General features: G+C 33.8%; 14 protein-coding genes across 14 annotated transcripts; 8 read left to right on the plus strand and 6 right to left on the minus strand.

The window, feature by feature from the left end:
- Positions 1-277: 277 nt before the first annotated feature.
- Positions 278-952, plus strand: EIN_016230 (hypothetical protein; the record flags this gene model as incomplete). Its single annotated transcript, XM_004257127.1, has 1 exon — positions 278-952. One exon carries the CDS (start codon positions 278-280, stop codon positions 950-952), a length of 675 nt encoding a protein of 224 aa, XP_004257175.1.
- Positions 953-1,180: 228 nt separating this feature from the next.
- On the minus strand, positions 1,181-1,612 carry EIN_016240 (hypothetical protein; the record flags this gene model as incomplete). The annotated part of the gene is made up of 1 exon (XM_004257128.1): positions 1,181-1,612. The coding sequence occupies one exon, from the start codon at positions 1,610-1,612 to the stop codon at positions 1,181-1,183; it is 432 nt and encodes a 143-aa protein (XP_004257176.1).
- Positions 1,613-2,650: 1,038 nt separating this feature from the next.
- On the plus strand, positions 2,651-3,747 carry EIN_016250 (lim domain, putative; the record flags this gene model as incomplete). The annotated part of the gene is made up of 3 exons (XM_004257129.1): positions 2,651-3,325; positions 3,389-3,570; positions 3,657-3,747. 3 exons carry the CDS (start codon positions 2,651-2,653, stop codon positions 3,745-3,747), a joined length of 948 nt encoding a protein of 315 aa, XP_004257177.1.
- A 371-nt stretch (positions 3,748-4,118) lies between these two features.
- Positions 4,119-5,060, plus strand: EIN_016260 (hypothetical protein; the record flags this gene model as incomplete). The annotated part of the gene is made up of 1 exon (XM_004257130.1): positions 4,119-5,060. One exon carries the CDS (start codon positions 4,119-4,121, stop codon positions 5,058-5,060), a length of 942 nt encoding a protein of 313 aa, XP_004257178.1.
- A 100-nt stretch (positions 5,061-5,160) lies between these two features.
- On the minus strand, positions 5,161-6,360 carry EIN_016270 (Magnesium transport protein corA, putative; the record flags this gene model as incomplete). Its single annotated transcript, XM_004257131.1, has 1 exon — positions 5,161-6,360. One exon carries the CDS (start codon positions 6,358-6,360, stop codon positions 5,161-5,163), a length of 1,200 nt encoding a protein of 399 aa, XP_004257179.1.
- Positions 6,361-7,202: 842 nt separating this feature from the next.
- Positions 7,203-7,904, plus strand: EIN_016280 (hypothetical protein; the record flags this gene model as incomplete). Its single annotated transcript, XM_004257132.1, has 1 exon — positions 7,203-7,904. The coding sequence occupies one exon, from the start codon at positions 7,203-7,205 to the stop codon at positions 7,902-7,904; it is 702 nt and encodes a 233-aa protein (XP_004257180.1).
- Positions 7,905-8,775: 871 nt separating this feature from the next.
- On the minus strand, positions 8,776-9,591 carry EIN_016290 (hypothetical protein; the record flags this gene model as incomplete). The annotated part of the gene is made up of 1 exon (XM_004257133.1): positions 8,776-9,591. One exon carries the CDS (start codon positions 9,589-9,591, stop codon positions 8,776-8,778), a length of 816 nt encoding a protein of 271 aa, XP_004257181.1.
- Positions 9,592-9,945: 354 nt separating this feature from the next.
- EIN_016300 (tyrosine protein phosphatase non-receptor type 61F, putative) lies at positions 9,946-11,169 on the minus strand (the record flags this gene model as incomplete). The annotated part of the gene is made up of 1 exon (XM_004257134.1): positions 9,946-11,169. The coding sequence occupies one exon, from the start codon at positions 11,167-11,169 to the stop codon at positions 9,946-9,948; it is 1,224 nt and encodes a 407-aa protein (XP_004257182.1).
- A 632-nt stretch (positions 11,170-11,801) lies between these two features.
- Positions 11,802-13,751, plus strand: EIN_016310 (hypothetical protein; the record flags this gene model as incomplete). Its single annotated transcript, XM_004257135.1, has 1 exon — positions 11,802-13,751. One exon carries the CDS (start codon positions 11,802-11,804, stop codon positions 13,749-13,751), a length of 1,950 nt encoding a protein of 649 aa, XP_004257183.1.
- Positions 13,752-13,954: 203 nt separating this feature from the next.
- EIN_016320 (hypothetical protein) lies at positions 13,955-15,214 on the plus strand (the record flags this gene model as incomplete). Its single annotated transcript, XM_004257136.1, has 2 exons — positions 13,955-14,682; positions 14,830-15,214. The coding sequence occupies 2 exons, from the start codon at positions 13,955-13,957 to the stop codon at positions 15,212-15,214; spliced, it is 1,113 nt and encodes a 370-aa protein (XP_004257184.1).
- Positions 15,215-15,566: 352 nt separating this feature from the next.
- Positions 15,567-17,450, plus strand: EIN_016330 (chromobox protein, putative; the record flags this gene model as incomplete). Its single annotated transcript, XM_004257137.1, has 3 exons — positions 15,567-15,727; positions 15,766-15,874; positions 15,927-17,450. The coding sequence occupies 3 exons, from the start codon at positions 15,567-15,569 to the stop codon at positions 17,448-17,450; spliced, it is 1,794 nt and encodes a 597-aa protein (XP_004257185.1).
- Positions 17,451-17,510: 60 nt separating this feature from the next.
- On the minus strand, positions 17,511-18,467 carry EIN_016340 (hypothetical protein; the record flags this gene model as incomplete). The annotated part of the gene is made up of 1 exon (XM_004257138.1): positions 17,511-18,467. The coding sequence occupies one exon, from the start codon at positions 18,465-18,467 to the stop codon at positions 17,511-17,513; it is 957 nt and encodes a 318-aa protein (XP_004257186.1).
- Positions 18,468-18,635: 168 nt separating this feature from the next.
- EIN_016350 (DNA-directed RNA polymerase III subunit RPC8, putative) lies at positions 18,636-19,390 on the minus strand (the record flags this gene model as incomplete). Its single annotated transcript, XM_004257139.1, has 2 exons — positions 18,636-19,208; positions 19,283-19,390. The coding sequence occupies 2 exons, from the start codon at positions 19,388-19,390 to the stop codon at positions 18,636-18,638; spliced, it is 681 nt and encodes a 226-aa protein (XP_004257187.1).
- A 372-nt stretch (positions 19,391-19,762) lies between these two features.
- On the plus strand, positions 19,763-20,455 carry EIN_016360 (hypothetical protein; the record flags this gene model as incomplete). The annotated part of the gene is made up of 1 exon (XM_004257140.1): positions 19,763-20,455. One exon carries the CDS (start codon positions 19,763-19,765, stop codon positions 20,453-20,455), a length of 693 nt encoding a protein of 230 aa, XP_004257188.1.
- Between the last annotated feature and the right edge of the window lie 20 nt (positions 20,456-20,475).

Consider the following 20,475-nt stretch of genomic DNA (forward strand, 5'->3'; position numbering starts at 1 on the left):
TAGGTCCCTATTTATACAATGAAAATAGTTGTTATATTAATTTTTATTAAACTGTTAATTATCGTTTGAAATGTATAACAACAACAACTAAAACTTGTTATCAATTTTAATAATGAAACATCACTTTTAAATAAGATCGAATGTATAACAACAAAAACATTTTAACATTTTAATTTTATTTAATATCTTTATGAATAATTTATCAACAAATCGAAATAAATGTTCAAGTTGTACTATATAATAATGTAAATTTAAACTCAATTGTTATTATTTCACCATGTCTATGCCAGACTCTATTCGATTTGTAATAATATCAGACACACATCGTAAACACTCTTTTCTCTCTCTTCCTCGTGGTGACTTTCTAATCCACTGTGGGGACTTTTCAAATAGTAAAGAGTATTCTATAAGAAAATTTGCAAAATGGCTTCATTCCCAACACTTTCTCCACAAACTAATTGTCTTAGGAAATAACGAGCTCAAAATCACAAAAAGCACAGAACAGATATCCAAGTGGATATCTGAAGAATGTTCCGAAGCCGTTCTTTTAATCAATCAAAGTGTGACTATTGACGATTTTGTCTTCTATGGAGCAAATTGGGGCTTTAATGGTGAAGAATCTTTTCAACCAGATCCAACAAAGACGTTTGTATTTTTATCACACCAACCACCTTACAATATTTTAGATATGATGGCGGTCTCGTCACTATCATCACCATCGTTTCATGGTGGGTCTCACCCTATTTTAGACTTTATCAGTAAGAACAAGCCCAAGTTAGTTTGTTTTGGTCACTCACACAATTGTTTTGGTGTAATGAAAGACGAGACCACCACTTATGTCAATGCGACATTTGTGAACAATTTAAGTATCCCAGTGAAAGGGGCGGTTATATTAAAATACATTGATGGAGAATTTGTGAGAAAAGGGTACAATTTTTTTAAAACAATTTGATTTCTTTTTATTTCATCTTCCGTTTCATAATAGAAACATGTTATTCAAAAACAATAACAAACAATATTCTTATAATACTTTATAAATATATTTATACAAACAAAATAACAATAAAACAATTTCCAAACAATGAATTAAAAATATGTTGAAAGTACTTCAATTGTGTTTGATTGTGCTATATGAAGTGAGTTGATAATCGGAAGGTATTACAATGCGTTTAGAGTGTCTTCATGTCAACACAACAGAAAGTTGTTTCCCTTTCCCAACAAAAAGTGCCATGTGTATCATTGGTAATCCAACAATAAATCCAAGATCGACAACAAACGACGACAAGAAGCCCAAAAGTGAAGAGATGATAAGTGCAAGTAAAATAAGAGAGAAAAACAAAAAGACTGCACATTTGGCGTTCTTCATTTCGTGAGGAAAAAACAGAGTTGCAAGTGGGACGATTGTCACAAACACGGTGGGGAGTAAAAAATCTTTGTTGATCAAGAGAAACACACATTGAATTGTCAATATCATCAAGAAATATACTAATGAATACCTCTCGATATTCCGAATTGAACGGACAAGTACAACATTAAAACTTTCAGGACACAAGTCGTAGTTTTGTGTCAAAACTTCTTCTAAAAGTCCGATCAACTCGTTGAACCCCTTCATATATTTTTTCAGTCTTTTTCCAATTCAGTTGGATAATTGAATAATTATGATTAGTTTTATTATAGTTCAAATGGAAAATTTTTTGTGTTTGGTCGACTTTTCAATAAACCGATTTTGGTAGAATTGGGTGGGGAAACTATAAACAATTTAGGTTTTTTAACTCACCACAAAAGTGTTTTGTATAAAAAAATACTATGTGGTATGGTTTTGTTATTAATTGTTTTATAGTTAAAAAAATAAAATGAAAAAATAATATCAGTTATTATAAAACTTTAAAAACCATTTATACAAAGTTTTTTAATCTATTTTAGAAATTTAACAATTGTTATAACAAAATAATTAAAATATATTATTCAAACAAGTTTTCATATTAGTTTGTTGAAAAAAAAATGCCAAATTAAATTACTATATATTATAATAGATATTAAATATATTATTGATTTGAAACAATAATTAAATATTTAATTTAATTTACTAAACTTCAAATTTAAATATGAAATGTTTTTTACAGAATGTATAAAAGTAGAACTTGTTACTATTGATTCAAAGTGTTTAACTAATCAACTTTAGTCTTTTTGTACTCATCAATTACTTGTATAAAATGATGTTGAAAACTTAAAGCAAAATCATGAAATGATAGGATACTTTTGTACGTTTTTTGATACAAAAAGTTCGAAAATAAAAAAGAGATAGTCAATAAAATTAATTAAATATAATATATAAAATTAACAATTATAGTTAAATTTGGTATTAATACGAAGAAATAAGACCAAGGAGAGTTTTTTACACCAATATTCATTTACTTATTTAACTCTCGTTCTTATTTCATGTTCATAAACAAACTATACAATTACAATAAAAAAGTTAACTGTAATAATAAAAATGTGATGATTAAAAACAGCAAAACGAATCTTAGTAAAATAGGAGTAAAAAGTGAATGAAAAAGATAGAAATCCAAAATATCTAGAACCCAAATGGAAGTTGAATTGACGGTGAAGAAAAGAAAGTGAGATCCATCTCCTTTCTCAAATTGATTAAATGCCAATCATCAAGATCAAAGTGAAACAAGGGACTGCAAACAAGATTGTGAATGTGGAACGAACGCTTCCCAACATCCACGAAGTCTTTGTAGCTGAATTGAAAAAGAAGTATCCCAATTACTTATTTGATATAGTATACAAAGGTGACACCACTCCAATTATAATTACAGATAATAAGACTTTAACTGATGCCATAGACCACTGTGTGAATAAAAAAGAGGCTTTCTTACAACTTGAAGCCCAAGACAAAATTAAAGAAGAACCAAAACCAAAAGAAGAACCAAAAAAAGTTGAACCAAAAGAACAACAAAAGAAAGAAGAACCAAAGCCAAAAGCCGACGTCAAAAAAGAGGAACCAAAGAAGACGGAGCCCAAAAAAGAGGAGAAAAAAGAGGAACCCAAAACACCAGCAAAAGCTCAACCCCCACAAAGTCCCGAGAAACAAAGTGCTCCCAAGTTTTGTCCCAATTGTGGAGTGAAGTTAAATGGCTCTGTCAAATTCTGTTCCGAGTGTGGCGCCAAAATAGGAGGAGAGACCACTTCCACAAAAAAAGAGAGTGAAAAGCCCAAAGAGCAAGAAAAGCCTGCGACTATAATAAGTGCGGAGTTATGTGCGAAGTGTGGTAAACCCGTTGCGGGTGGTATTAAAGCCATTGGAAAGTTTTATCATGAAGTTTGTTTATTGATTACCTTCACCGTATTTAAACACTTGAAATGCAGTGGAAGTGACTGATAGGATTGCTTTGTATGTACCTTGTGTGGGGAGAAGTTTGGAGGGGATAGAAAGATTATGGAACACAACGGGGATGTCGTGTGTAGTCTCTGTTATGAAGAAACTTATGTGGAGAGATGTTACAAGTGCGGGAAGCCCCTCGTTGGTAAATATTTGGTTGTAGATGGTCACAATTACCACGACACGTTCGTTCTTTTGATATGTTATTCATATAATTAGTAACTCTAATATAATATACTATAAGTATAGTACATTTATACTCATCATGTAGATGCTTTGTATGTTCGAGATGTGGCGAGAAATTCTCCGGGTCCTACATGATCACATCGGAGGGCCTCCCCGTCTGCAAAAAATGCGCGTAATTGACTTTCATTCTAGTAGGTTCCTTTCTTGGGATTGTATTCTTCTGATTGATTCAACTAACTATAAATATAGTTAAAAATACAATAGCCACTGGTTATTTCGAAAGAGATTTTTAATTGAGAATTTTATAATTAGAAATAGTTTTTTTCTTTAAATATCAAAAATATTAATTTTAAAATAGAAAAAAGATTTTTGTGTTTTTTTGGTCGAAAAACCCGTCACTCATCGGGTTGACGACCGAAATGTTTTTAATTAAACATCCATAAAATTAATGCTCTCTCTTATAGTATATTTATAGTTTAATAAACCAATAATAAACTATACGAGAAGGTTAAGTATTTATAATAGAAAAAGAACAAGAAAAACAGAGATGCCTCGAAAGGCAAAGGCACCACAAGGAGAGGACACGTTACGTGAGGCGAATAGGCGCAAGAAAGAACGAGCGAAGAATTCCGAGTGCTACCAATTAGGATTTCTGATCTTTCTGTTAGTACAACACAATCGGGAGGTAGTAGTCCAAAACACGGAAAAGAAGTCGAAAAAGACGGAACAGTATTACCACGTCTCAGAGGTTCGCACGGACCAGATATTCAAGTTAAAAGAGGAGGCGGAGAAGGAGGCGCTTGAGAAGGCGAATTTAGTGCAGAATGAAGTTCAACGGAAACGGTATTATCAGAAGAATTGTATGTCAGTGAGTTTCAATTGGTTAGTCGAGATGTTAGAGGAGCTTGGCTACAGCTTTGATGTCTTAAAGTCGAAAGAGAGTGAGAACACTGTGAAGATGAAACGCTTTAAAAAGGTGAAATATGCGATGCAATCGTATGATAAAGATGTCATCGACTCTGTTGGGAAGAAGACATTGGAATACCTTCATCAACGGTTTGAGGAGAACAATAACAAAGAGATTGTCGTTGATGTTCGAATGAACTTAACTGTGTCAATTGAGACGAAAGAGAATTTACAACACAAGAATGAAGGCGAAGAGAAGGATGATGAGAAAACACTCTTTGAAGTGGAGAAGAAAGAGTTGTTCTTAGAAGAACCCAACCCTCAACAGATGGAAGTGTGTAATAAAAACACTTTCTCTAATGCAAGTGGACTCATGAGTATGGCTACATACCCATCAGCTACTCAATACCTCCCTTTGGTATTCGACCAAGAGAATCCGCCACTATTCGACGACAAACAGACCTTTCATTTCGAGAAAAAAGAAGAAAACGAGACGGAGGCAGTCACTTCATTCTCGAGTTATTTACCAACATCGACGGAACTCTCGCTTGGATCAAACTCGACGACGTTTCAGTACCTCTGAACCGTCTTTTGTGTAGTTCTCTGTTTATTTAGTGGTGTTTAGGTTATACTATACATTTCTAGTTCAGTTGTTATTAAGTAATAGTACATGTATAAATAGGTTAGAACCAATTGTAGATCTTAAACAAGACGATCCCAACGATAGTCCAGATAATACAGATGCCTATAATCAAGGAGAACCAGACAAGGCTTGGATCATTCTGCCCAGGCACTGTGACGTTCATTCCAAAGAGTGCTGCGATGAATGTCATTGGCAAGAAGAGTGTTGCAATGGCACCAAATTTCTTCATCAATTGATTTTCTTCTTCTGAGTATCTATTCACACTTAACGAGATTTTTGCTAAATAAGTTTCTTGGTGGTTTTCGATATTGTGCGTCAGTGAAGAGAGTTTCTCTAAGAGTCTGACGGTGTCATCCAAAATGTCACGAAGGTAAATTTTGAGATTTTTTGAGACCATGTGCGACTTCGACTTCAAGATGAACCGCAAAAATGACTTCTTCGGAGAGACAAGAAACTGCAGCAAATTGGTCCGCTTTTTCAAGTCGCCAATTCGACTTAAGAACTCGTCTTGATCATCATGTAATAACACCAGTGACAATTGTTCGATTGAAAATACGTCTGAATAGAGTCGTTCATTCAAGACATTAAATTTCGAAATGATCAACTCTAAGATGGCGTAGAGTACCCAATGCGCACTTGGAAATGTTCCTTGATATTTGTCTCGTATTCTAACTCTCACTTCTGACACTGATAATATGGGTTCTGTGTGGATCGTCAAAATCACATTCTTCTTCACAACGATGTTAAGTAAATACGTTTTAAGGATATTGGTGTCATCTATATATCGCATCTCAACTACAGAAATGGCAAAATAGTCTTCAAAGAATGCAGCCTTCTCTCGTGAATCTGGGGTAAACCAATCGTCTATAGTCAAAGGATGAAGATTGAAGACTTGTTCAAGTACTTTAGCGGAATCATCCGTCGGAGGACATATATCAAGCCACATCGGGATCTTTTCTAATTTCTGTCCACTCGACGTCGCTCGGTCTTTCATCGAGTATAACTCCTTCGCAGTAATGACTTTCCCAGACGAAAATTGCTGACCAAACGCGACAAAAACAGTGTCAGAGACTTCCCCATGTAAATCGTGGTCTAACGGAATGTTTTGAACTTCTTCTTCTTTCTCTTTCCCATCAGCTGCCCAGTCTGACTGTAATATCCCATCATCAATATCTTCCTCTTGCTCCGTTTCAACAAAATCTATGTCTTCGTCCTCACCAGTTGTTTCTTGATCAGTCATAAGATTCTGATTTGGAGAGGGGGAGTTCGGAGGATGTCCTTGAATGCGACGACGTTGGGCATCGGGATGGGGAATCGTGTGGGGCTGCATGTGCTTTTGGAGATGATATAGTTCTTTTGGTAGTTTTGATATTATTAATTGATAGTTTGTTTGGATTAGTAAATTAATTAATGCTTATTAACTCATTTTTTTGATTATTTTTCAATGGATTTTTGGGGACATTTTTGGTGAATAGAAATAGGTTTATATTTAATTTATTGTAATATAATTTATAATACAGCAAAAATGAAATGTAAAACAAAAATTAATTAATATTGTTAGTAAATATTTAATACATATTTTAGATATAAGACAACAATAATAATAATATCCTAACAACAAAATCAAAAAATGGAATAATTCTGATGAATTTAGTTTGTTTATAATAAAAATAATTAAATGGATTGTTCAAATGAAAAAGTTATCAAGAAAAATGACAAATTTTGTACGATCACCTAACAATATCACAAAAAAAGTGGTACAAAAAACGTGTTTTTCTTTTTGTTGAAGTTCAAGTTAAAAAAAGTGTAGATTAAGAAAAATAAAATGTTAATGTTAACAATATTAAAATGTAAAAATATTAAGTGATAGAGTACTTTACTTGTTTTGATTCAGGGAATCGAAATTTTACAGTGAAATTGCCATATTATGAACTCATAATAACAGTACAATTTAAGTGTTATAATCGGGAATACAATATATAACAAACATTTAAAATGTTTTGAGCTTTCTAAATGTATTTAAAAAAATTACTTTGAGTATAAAAAGGTACAAACTTAGTAAATTTTCACAATTTAAATATCATGGGCAATCGAGCATCTCAAACATTCACAAGTGTGTTGAATATACAAAAACACACTAAGAAAGTACACCACAAAAAGATCTCGACATTCAATAACAAGAATATAAAACCCCATAATTTATATCAAGTGGACAAAGTATGTGTAAGTGATAAAGATGAATGTGTGCCAGAAGATATTTCATTACTTGCATTCCTTATCTCAAAATCAGTCAAACAAAATATTAAAATGTTATATGACAGTGCACTCGCTGGGTTTGAAGGAAGAGACTTGGTGTCTTCTATTCAATACAATTCGCACCTTCTATTTATTATAGAAAGTGACAAAGACTTCTTTGGGTTTTATCAAAGAGACACATTTGACCCTCAAATGAATATAAAGTCCAATATGAGACAAGCCAATGCTAAGTCGGAAGAGGTATTACTCTTCTCTTTAAATAAAACCACAAACAAAGACATCGTTCCTTTGTTCTTTAAAAAAAATTGTGTCACAAAACACTCGTTTTCTGTGTATGACAACTACCACAATTTGTTTATGAATTGTTCAGGGGCATTTTGGATTGAAAATAATGGGACGGTCTTTTTCAATACTAGTTTACCAAAGTGTTTTGATGTCTCATCTTCAAACAGAAATTCAATATACTCCAACAATTCAATGAAGTGTAAATTGAAGATCAATAGATTTTGTGTTGTAACTTGTTTGTAATTTGTATGTTGTGTTTATTGTTAGTTAGTATAAAGATAAAACAAAACATCAATAACTCTTTGATACTTATCTTTTATAATATATAATGTGATTTATATACTATTTTATTATAATTATCAAATTTTATCTTCAAAAACTATTAAAATTAATATTAAATATATATTTTTTTATTATTGTTATTATTATATTAATATAATACATTTTATTATTATATTAGATATGTTAATGTATCATATATTTAACAATAATTTACTATAACATTTTTTAATACTATTCTGTATCATTTACAAAACTATTATTATATTTGGTTTTTTATAATTGTTATTAATTTTGTTTTTTATCTTCAACCCTAAAAGATAAAAAAGTGAATCATTACTATTTAATATTTTTATTATAAATTATAATTCAGTCATTGAGTTTTAGTGAACTATACATAATAATAAGAAATTATAAACTATTGAACCCTGCCACATCACGACATGTATATAAAGAACGGTGAATTCCATTCAATCCTTCTCGGCCTTTATGGCTTTGATCAAGTGTAGTATCTGTTCTAGCAAGCTTAATATCTTGCTCACCTCTACGGAGGTGCAAATATTAAACAATTTTTGCGCTGGGGTTTAGTCGTGTTGAGGCTTGCCAAAGACACGACTAGACAAGAATGTGCTTGGCTACGGCCTTGTCGCATTCGCCCTTTACTTAACTTCATTTTATTTTTTATTATATATTAACTTTTTATAGTCTATATGAATTTATTTTAATAAACTATTTTTTATAATAATATTTTTATAAAAATTAATACACCACAATTATATTATTAAATAATATATTATTATAAAATTAGTAATTATAAAAAGTCAATGAATTACTATTACTCCACCCAGAAGTCATCTTTCACAAGACTTTCTTTGATCTTGTCAATGTACTGCTCGAAGTCTTGGCTAATTAATACTTTGAACATCTTAACAGGTGTGTCTTCAACGAATTTAATAACTCTAATGATCTTATCTGTTAATTTCTTATCTTTGGTATAGTTTTCGATCTTCTCATAAAGATCAGTGAAGATTTGATTAAAGTTCTCTTGAGTATTTTCAAATCTTGTTCTGAGTCTTTGGTTCTTTTTTCCTTCACACAACATGAGTTCTTGTTGGTAAGTGTATTCCGATAAAGAGTACCAATAAAATTTATCACAGACCTTGTCCAAGAGGTCTTCGGCTTGAAAATTTTTGAAAGTGAAATACAACTTTGTAACTTGATGAATTTTATCTTTGTTTGGAAAAACTTCAAGATGGTGCGTGTAGATGTTTTGCTCGCCAATGTACTTCACAAAAACGTCGACGATTTCTGGAGTCACAGTCATGTCTTCAACTTCGACTCTGAAACGTGTATAAATATATGCATATCGCGACAAGAGAGATGTGTTATTATTACATAATGTAACAATTAATTCGTCGATGTTTTGATACAGTTGTAGAATATCTTCTTCCTCTTTTTTATATTCAGGACTTTCAGCCACCGCCTGTTTCTTTTTGTCATATAAACTTTGATTTTTGAAATGTTTGTGTTGTTTCCAAGTCATATCAATTAATTTGCGTTGCTCAAAGGCAAGTTTCACTTCATTTTCAGCTTTTCTATACTCTTCATCTTTCTCTATCAACACGGGAATTAACTTTTGTTCCTTTGGCATTGTTTCTTTCAATTTATAAGTTTGACGTCTTTATATTTGTGAGATATGCTTCATACTTTTCATCCCATTTCTACAAATTGCTTTCTTTGTTCCTTTTGTAACTATATTTATAGCATAATTTATGATATAATATTTCAATTGAAGTGATGAGTTCACACTTTTGTTCATTTTTTAATAATTAAGTTGTTGAATCGGTGTTATACAAAATATTATATATAATAATATATTTATAACATTAATATAATAATAATAATAAATATAGTATTATACTAATATATTTATAATAATAATAAATTATTATAAATTATAAATTCTATAGTAAAAAACTAGATGAAAGAAAATAACACAATTGGTTTAATTGAGTTTTGCATAGAAGTCGTCTAAATTCAGTTTAAGTGTATCACTCATCAACTCTTCAAGAATATCTTTTGCGGACCCAGTCTTCTTTGTCTGCTTTCCATATATGTCTGCAAGCAAATAGTCCAAACTATCGACTAAGAATTTGAACTGTTCCTTAGTCTGGACGATTCCCTTTCTTTCACTTCTCATTGCTACTACCATCTCAGCAGCAAAGTTTGCTGTATTAATGTCTTTGTTAAGCTCTTCAACTTTCTTTTCAAAGGTTTCCATAGTGTCTGTCGTCTTCTCAAAAGCTCTTGTCTTCTTCCCAAGTAACTTCTCGACGTGTTCCTCTACCACTCGGAGTACTCCAATGAATGTCCCACTCCTTCCAAGTCCCGCAGAACAATGGATCACTATAGGTCCATCCCTTCCTTTTGCTGTCCCTTCTCTGCAAATCAATGCCAAACACGCTAAGTCACAGAATGAAGTCTTATCCTCAGGTGTCCCGAAATCAGGCCAACCGATGTAGTGGATGTGGACCACCTTCTTAGTTTCATTAGTTTTAGTGTTAGTGACTTGGAAGAGTCTTACTTGTGTTTGAGTTTTCTTTTCGTCTTCTTCAGAGTACAAGACGTCTAAGAAGTGAATTCGATAGGTAATAGTCATAGTATCTTCTTCATCATCCATAGGAAAGTATGCCGTCGATTTCGCTTTACCTCCTTCTTTGAATTTGGTCAACATAACAACAACAGAAACGTTTTGTTCAAAAAGCATTGTGTAGAAATCATTGAGTGTGTTTTCTAAAGGCGCTTGGCAACTGATGTACTTCTTTCCAAAGATGTAATTGGCGTTGATGTAATTTCTCTCAGATAATATAACACGTGTACTCTCATTGGCTAAGACATTGGCATACCGATTTCTATCAACGTATTGTGGATCACTCGCAGTCTGAAATTCACTCGATGGAATGTTCGACGTGTTCTCTTGGACCCAATCAAAAGTCCCTTCTTCCGCTCTCTCTCCACTTCCTTCTGAAGAGTCGTAACTATCACTTTTGGCTTCTGTTGTATTTGTAACTACAGAAGTGGTAGTTCCAGTCACTTCTTCTTTTTTAACTTCAACTTCTTTTTGAATGGAAGTCTCTTGGTGAGTATCAGAAGGGTTTGCTGATTGTGTTTTAGTGTCGTCTTTGTTCTTGTGTGTTGTGTTGTTGGGTTTAGATGACGATTCCCCCATTCTTGTTTTTTTTAAGATGGTTGTGCATTAATTTTGAGATGTAAAAAAATTCATTCTTATTTACACAGAGAACACCACTTCTCTCGGGATTGCCATAACAACTTTTTCACAACTTCTTACAAAGTAATTATAATCAAGTTTGATGTTAAATTCCCTCAATAATTATATCAGAATGGAAATGGTGATACAAACATAATTTGCAGTAAATTAAGTTATTTATGTACTAATAAAAAGTATCTTTTTTAAATTGTGTTATATTTTAAACTTTTTATTTGTTTTGCGACAAACTATGTGTTTTTTCTACACGTTTTTTTTATTCTATGTTTTTTGGTTAATTTATTATTGATTTATTGTATATTATAACGGATTAACTAAAATTTAATCAAAGGAAAAACAAATTGTTTTTTCGGCATTTGAACATTGTTTGCCGATATATTATATATGTATTGAGTAAATTATAATAAAACTCTTATTGAGTTTATTACATAAGTAAACTAAATTATTTTATTACAAAAATAGTATAGTATAATTAAAAAAACTATAAATATTTATTATACTTAAGTTCATTACAAACAAAAGAATGATATTTAATTAATGTTCAATAAAAAGAAGAGAACTTAAAGAAATTTTCGATGTCATACGATGAAATTAATGAATATGAAAGTGCCAAAAAGAAGTTTCTTGCACAACACAATATTAACACTGTAGGCGACTCGATGAAATTATTGGATATGTCAGCAATCACGTGGGACTATCAATTGTCACAAGAATATTCTTTTTTACTTGAAGGTCCAAACGAAAATTTAACAGAACAATTACTCCAAAACACAATGAAGTATGAAACAGCACTAAATTCGTTAGCAAATTATATATTTGATTTTTATAAAAAAATTGATTACTCTACACAACTCGAATTTATCGACCAGCTTTTGAGGATCAACAACGGAGAAAGTTTCTCGACTCCCTTTTTCAAAAAACAACAAGGCGATTTCACACGAAATTTAAGCAAACAATACGTCTTTTTCGAAAATGTTATTGCTACAACAATAGACAATAAATACGAAATATTGCTATTTCTGTATTACTTGAAGCATTTAACTATAGAAAAGAACACCACTAATTTAAAAACCGGCTTCGACGTTCTTTACTATTTGAAAACATCAAACCAATTCAAATACTTCGGCACTGATACCAATCTTTGTGCTTCCGAAAGAAAACACAAAGAGCTCACGCAAAAATGCGAATCCTTAAGGATAGAATCACGTAAATTGTTACAGAAAGTGTCTAATAGTATTGACACGTTCACTAATTTATACAACACAATATCTGAGAAAGCGAAGATGGAAAAAGAATGTCCTGTTGTGGTGGTAACTTTCGAGGAGTGGTTTAACGAGTTGGTGAAGACGGTTACATTACTCAAACACGACAAAAAAGGTGCAGTGGTGGACCGACAAGTCTTCACCTTTCGAGTGAAACGAAGTATGAAGACAAATTCTTTCTTTACTGTCAAAGACAAAAAGTTCAGACTCAAAATATTTATGGGAGACTACGCGTATGATGACCGCGATGGGTGTGTTGTGCTTAAGTGTCTCAACGAGAAATATGACAACAACACTAGAAAAGTGATAATGCACCCCAGCGGCGAGTCACTTTCTTTTAACAAATCTGGGAAGGATGATGTTGTGTTTAAAGGAATGGGTGTGAATGGTGGCGACTTTGTGTTAAAGTTCTTCGAAGCTGATGAGTTCAAAAGCTTCACTTTTGGCCAAAAAAGTCGCCTTAATAGCGAGTTCATTCCACCAGACACACAGTTTGCAAATATGAGAAATCAAGATAAAACTGAGATTGAGAAGAGACGAATAGAGATGATTACAGCACTTCAAAATCTCAAAAAATGTAACGAAGACATTCAAACAATGGAACAAGATATAAAAAAAGAAAGAAAAAAAATTTCAGAGTTGTCAGTGATTGAAAATCATGTCGGAACGCTGAATGATTTAAGGCAAGTTTTGAGAATGAAAAAAATGCCATTAACTAAATGGAAGCTTAAGAACTGTGGTGATAACTTACTCTTCATGTCTGAGAATGTAGCTCCCGTGATCTACAATCTGTTTCGAGAATGTGGATGTGAAACCAACTTTGTGTTGGGAAGTGGTGACCAAATCACCTTGGTGAAAACGGATAACGAAGAAGAGTTAAGTAACCTCAGTATGTGCCAAATACCAGAGCTTGACGGCAAGACTTTGTTTGTTACGAAATACCACCAGCTCTTTGAAAATATCATACAGAACGATGAAGAGTTTCTAAGCAAGTTCATCTTTAACCACCTAACAAATGGGGTTCGTGTTAACGTATTTAACGTCATCGCTGCCTCCCCATCGCGCCAATTACCTGGGAATGGAGTGGTGTTAGTTCCATTCAAAGTTGATGATGGAACAGACACAAAACAATTGTTTTTGATGGGTAAATTTCCAGACAAATCACACAACAATCCAAATCCTTTTTGTGTCACTTGTTACCAAAATTCATATATTAAAGGTGCGAAATATGGACTGATTATTATCAAAGTATCTCGAGTCTAATCATCTCACAATTAAATTCAGTCTTTTTTCTGCGTTAGAATTAGAAACGACCATTTTACCCGTCATACCACGGCGGGTATATATACTCCAAACTATAAAATAGAAACAGTTTTAATAAATAATAGAACAAACTATAATTAAATTATTTATAAACTATGAATTAACTATACAACAAAAAATGGGAAGGGAAAAAAGGAAAAAGCATGTCTCTGTTGAATGGGAGTTACACCTCACAAGATTTACTCGACAGGAACATATCCAGTTTAAACCCAAAGTCGTCACTCTTCCAACAACCGTCGGGTGTTACCATCTCTCTGACGGAGCCATTGATGACATTTTCGACGACAAACACGCGAATGTTATTTGTCACTCTTCAATTGTTGATATCAAAAGATAGAAAAGACAGTCAAGACCAATTGGCAACACTTTGGGCAGACAAGGATGGGTTTAAAATAGTAGTTGAAGAGAGAGGAGTGTTTCAGTGTATTGTCATGTTGATGCCGGATCTTTTTAATATTGCCTATGACATCCCATCTGAAGTCCCTGAAATAGTCACACACATCCCTTTAAAACTTTTTGTCTCCTTCTTCGAATTAGTCCAAGTCAGCGACCAAGACAATTTGGATATCTTCATCTTCCCTTCCGGTCATGTCTTACTTCACATGAAAGCAAAGACTTTGACTTCGAAGATGAAAATCCCTAACTGCTCCCCCCATGGCTCTCGGGGAGAAACTTTTGACTTGAACACACATCCAACCGCTCTCTATTTCAAATGCTCTCCTCAAACATTATTACCTTCTTTTAAATCATTCGAATGGAATCATCAATATATTACTTTAACTGCTAAGGTCGCTGACAACACTCTCACAATAGCTTCGAGTGCACAAGGAGACTCCGTAACAACCGTCTATTCAAAGGAGTGTTTCGATGAGTTTGTTTTACTATACTTTACTATTCTTTTTACCAGTCGACACAAAATAGATCTATAACAAAATCAACTATATTTTATAGAATTTGTTTTATATATATAGTATAGTTTAAAGTATAATAAAAAACTATACAACAGACTGAAGAAAAGGTTTGAGTGCAACAACACATTTACTGCCCGGTATCGCATGGGGTACTTTAAACGAATCAAAAAGGTACTTGAGAAGTCGAAGCAAGTGGTCATGATAATTAACAGCAACAAATTGTTGTATATCGAATTTATTATCGAGCCAGAGGCAAATAAGACCAACGCGCCGTCGTCTGAGATTGCGTTCTATATCTCCGCACAGATTGATGATGTAGACGGATCAGCTATTGCAGACAATAACGGTAACGAAAATCAGAACGAAAGCGACGAGGAAAAGAACGACGAGAATAAAAATAAGATGGAAGAGGACGTCGAGGTCGTCAAAAAGGAAGAAGAGAGGGACGACGAAAAAACACTCATCGACAATTACAGACTTTATGACGACTAACGGAAAAGTACAGGCGGAAGAGGGGTGTAACTGTGATTTGGGATTGAGTTTTTAAGTTCCACTTTGATGTATTGTGGAAAGACAAATTCTATAATTTATTATTTAATATAGTTTTACAGGGAATAAAAATTATAGTATTTAAATATAATTTGGTTATAGCTTTATAAATAGTATAATAAATATTATCCAATAATATTTATTATAAGTTATAATATACTTAACCATATTGAATAAAAAATCAATATGGTTAAGTTTTGGAAAATGAAAAAGGAGATTGAGAAAGGTAGAATGAGCGTACAGAAAAGAGGGGAAAATGGACAAGTTTGACTGAATGACCAACATGAAAGTCAACATGAAGTGTATCACCAACAAGAATACAGCTGTTGAAGCGACCGTTGGAACACAAAGAACAATCAGTTCTTTAAGAGAGTACATCACAAAAGAAGAACTATTCGAAAATACACAAGACGATGAATTGTGGTCTTTTATGAGCGATGATGAGACTTACCAACAGTTTGTTCTTTTGTTTTGTGAAAAATGTTGACAAGAAGAGTTGCAGATTATAAAACAACGCATATGACTTTTCAAAACACTTTTGTGAATGAAGGTGCTTTGGCACTTGATGCTACTTACAAAGAAATATTGTCTACACTACTACCTGTTTGTTTTTCATTTATGATTTTGTCGTTGAATGTCATCAATTAATTCCAAGATTGACAAAGTGTGCACATCAAACTCACTTTATATATTTGGTGTCGAATTTTTTGTTGTGGATTCAAGTTTGAATACAATTTCAAAGACCGTGAACGGAAACTTGACGTTCGACGGAAGTAATGGTATGTTATGTGTGTGTAACATAAAAAAATTTGGCCACGTCTTCAACGTCAAATTGAATGTGAACGATGTGAATTACAACGTCGAGCCTCTGACCGCAGAGATGATTCCTGTATCAAAAAACAGTGTCATTTCATTGTGTTTCCAACCACTCATTGAATGGAAAATCGGCACTGAACCAAATTATTACCCAATCAGCGCACCACCCCAAATCAACAACATTTCGTTCGAAGCGGTTTCAGTTATTTCTCCCAAAAACACGATTTCGGATTTTGTGAAAAACAATGGGTGGATATGTGTAGCAAAAACAATCGAAGCCTATGTTGTGTTTTCTAGCAACTCGACTCTTGTTGTGGATGTTGTTGAAATTCCATTTATGCCACATATTGTTTTGGAAGTTGTGAAGACAATTTTTGCCAAAAGGGGTATTACTGGCGAGAAAATCCTTATCGCAGACTTTTCGGATATTCCAGCCTACGAATTTAAAGAAGGCGTTGATTTGTATGAAAGTGCATTGTGTGGAACATTTAAAAAAATTCCCATTTTTGTTGTGTGTTCTTGTGGTAAAGAACAATCTCTAGCCCACCCCAAAACAATTGTTATGCGCCATGCCAATATTCCATTTAGAGAAAGTTCTTTGACTTTATCACTTGAATTGAAAGGAGTTGGTGAACTGGATATAGATAATGTGTTCCATCCGTTCGTAAAGAAAAACATACCAACACAGAGTACAAAATACCAAAACCCAATAACACCCGCAACAAGTGTTAACTTAAAATGCTTTGAAATTGACGACACTATCTCAACAACTGCTGATATACCATTTGGACCTTCAGAAATAGAATTGAAAGTTACAAAAGAAGAAGATACAGGTTTGTTACAAAAGCCAATAATAAAGCAAAAAGAAGCAAAGGAAAAAAAGCAAAAGAAGACAACAAAACGACAGAATAAACGAAAAGAAGATCAAGAAAATGTTACAGTTCAAAAACTTCAAGAGTCACTTCTTGAGCAAATTACAAAAAACAACTACGAAGTCGAAAAAATCGTCAAGAAAAGAACAACAAAAAAGGGGACCGAGTACTTTGTGAAGTGGAAGGGATACGGCTGCCGAGAAAACACATGGGAAACACAAAAGAATATGGAAAAGTCGTACAAAGAAATGATTGCTCAATTCGAAAAAGATGCCACAAAGCCAAAGAAGCCAGAAAACGAATTGTCAGAAAAAGGGAAAGTGTTCGATGTGTGGAAACAGATGAAGACACTTAACGTGCTTTACGCTGCAGAAGGAAAAGAACGCTCGATACTATCTCTTGAAGCAATGAGAAAGCGGAACCCACAGGCGTTGCTTGACTTTTTTATTGAAAAAATGATTTGTGAAACTGAACAAAGAAAGGAGGAGTAATTTCTGTTTTTAAATCAGTATGCAATATTAACGTTTAACATTTACTAACCCCAATAACTGTTAAATAAAATCGAAGCCGATCACATTGTTTCCAACCTGAGTCAGTTGCATAAGCACCTCTCCCTTTCTGTTCATAACAGCAAAATAAGAGTCTAACGTTTCTTTGCTCTTAACAAGCAACACAAAGTTGTCTTCTTTGAATGGGATGAGTCTCGCCGACTGGATCCTTTGATTTTTCTGAACAGGCAGTTTCACCATTTCGATCAGGTTATATTCCATATCGGTAAGTACCATTTTGTCGCACCCGTATTCTTCGTCCGCACCGGAAACACAACACGAGAACGGGAAGAACCCAAAAGTAAAATTGCTTCTAGAATATACAACGTTCCCCATCTGGACTTTTTCGCAGTTGAGTGGGTTGAGTGCCGTTTTAAATACCGTTGCCCACTCTCCCCATCTCATTCTGTATTCCCCATCGAACGCTGCGACAATTCCATTTTCTGCGACGATATGGAATATGTCGTCCTTGACAAACCCGTTTTCGAACTTCATTGTATTGACTTCATTTGTCTTGTTTGCTGGGATGATAAGTCTTGGGATCAGACCTGTGTATTTTGGAACCTCTTCGTTGTCTTTTTGTGTGTTGAGCATTTCGAAGACGATTCCATTCTTCTTTTCGAGGGCGTAAGTCTTGTCCTTGAAATTCAAGATGTCGACCAACTCGATTTCTCCGAATGAGGGATCACTTACTTCGTTCGCCCCGACTATTCCAGACAAAGAATATTTCCCGTCCAAAATTTCAAGTTTTACAGTGAAGCTTTCCGTCTTCAAAGTGTCGGGGTATTTCTTCGCACATAAGAGATTGTATGAGCTCTTCCCTTCGTATTTTTTGTAGTTCATTTGGCTTGGGTATAACACCATCTGTGGAGCTTTTTCGAACATTGGATAGAGTGGGAGGACCATAATTGCTCCCAAGACGACTATAAAGCAGACAATAAAGACGTAAACGATATTCATCTGTTTTTCTTGTTCATTGTGATCACCTAAATCATTCAAGTTCTTTTATAGTTAATATACTATAAAATTCTAATAAACTCCAAAGTTATATTATTGTGACAGAACTCTGTTGTATAGGTTTGAACGATGACCAAAACTATGCAAATAAACTGAGAAAAGAAACAACAATCAGTTCTTCCACCAGGAAGTAAGCCCAAGCCCACTCTCATTAATTCTGCCATACACTTTTAAAGGGCATTTGTCCTCATTCTCGACTTCCTCCTCCATCTTTTCTTCAATTTTCTTGACGCGCTCCTCTTTCTTTTCTTTCTTCTGCTTTTCTTTGTCTTCATTCTCTTTGGCTATTTGTTGGACAGTCAACGCGGGAGCTGGCTTAATGCTTTCTTGCTTCTTCATGACGACGTGGTGCACTTTAAAACGAATTGGAGTATTGATGTACATATAGAGCTTCGTCCCGTTATAACTCCAATACCACAATTGTTCGTCTTCGTCGAAATCGCAGTTTGGTGGGAAGTAACACTGATCAATGAAGATCGAGTCTGTGAAGTCCAAAGTGACTTGAATACCCGTCGCAAGGGAACGGAGCACTTTTCCCTGAATCAATTCATTCACAAATGGCGAAAACACTACAAAATTGAATGTGATGTCGTAGAACACGTTACCCGTCCCGTTCACAATAACTCCGTCTGATATTTTAATGATGTCATAGAGTGTCACACCAATACCTTTTCCTTCTATCATCTATAAGTTAATATCAAGCTTGTTGTCTCTAATTAAATAAGTAGAGAAATACAAAACGTCTAGAAATGAGAAACTTTGTTTTGGTACTTCAAGTTGATAGCATCAATAAGGCAAGCGATGACATGGTTCAACTTTTCGGGGATGACCTTAAAAGAGTCTGTGAACTGTGTGACAATATACATTCTATCTTTTAGAGTTGTATAGTTTAATAGTATTATTCTTGTTTCGATAAAACATTTTTGAAGTTTAGGTTTTGTTTTGAATAACATTTTCAACGATATTGTTATTTGAGTGGTATTGTTATTCTTTTATAACTTTTAACTATAAATACGTGGTTTTTACAATTGCTCGTTTTGATTTCAACGGGAATGCCAAAAGCAGCAATTTGTTCGCGTCGGGAATAAAAACTTCAAAAAAAGGAAGGGATTGTATTGCTACCCGAACGATTAAGTAAATCCGAAATTTGTTTGCTTTGGAAAACCATGTTGTGTGTTTTCTAATAAAAAGAAAAATACAAAAGAAGAATTTGAACTCAAGAAATCACTTTGAAGAGCATGTCCAAAAGCCTTAAGTACAAATGTATAGTGTTAGACCAAGACGACACAACAGTGGACTCTACTCCTTCCGTGCACTACAAATCGTACCAACTCTTTATGAGTAAATATCGAAAAGATTCTCCAATATTTACTTTAGAAGAATGGTACAAAATCCTCTGGGACGTGAATACAACGCAATTCTTCAATGATGTCCTTTGCCTTTCAAATGATGAGAAGAAGGAGATATATCAAGAGTGGATCAATTGTTACACAAATAGTCGAATTGAAATGTTTCCTGGCATTCTCGACTTCTTAAAAGAGTATCGGAGCCTTGGTGGCATCATAATCGTGTGTACTCATGGACAGGCTACTGTTATTAAAGACTTTTATGAGAAGTATACAAATGGGGCGTTTCTTCCGGATGACATCTATGGCTTTGACCCGACGCACCCGGAGTTATGTAAGCCATACCCCTATCCTATTGAGTGTGTTCTACAGAAATATCGGTTGACGAAACAGGATATAGTAGTGGTCGATGACTTATCTCATGGCCTTTTAATGGCAAAGAATGCTGGTGTTGATTCAATCGGTGCCTTATATGGAAAAGGTCATCAACTCGTTGCCGATAGAATTAAAGAGCTTTCGAAGACAACGGTGGACTCTGTCGCCGAGTTGAAGAGCAAAGTTATACTTTTAAGTAGTGCTTTGTGATTATAATTTGTCATTGTGTT

Source organism: Entamoeba invadens (genome assembly GCF_000330505.1).
Source record: "Entamoeba invadens IP1 unplaced genomic scaffold scaff_1105074724629, whole genome shotgun sequence".
Taxonomy (NCBI): Eukaryota; Evosea; order Mastigamoebida; family Endamoebidae; genus Entamoeba; species Entamoeba invadens.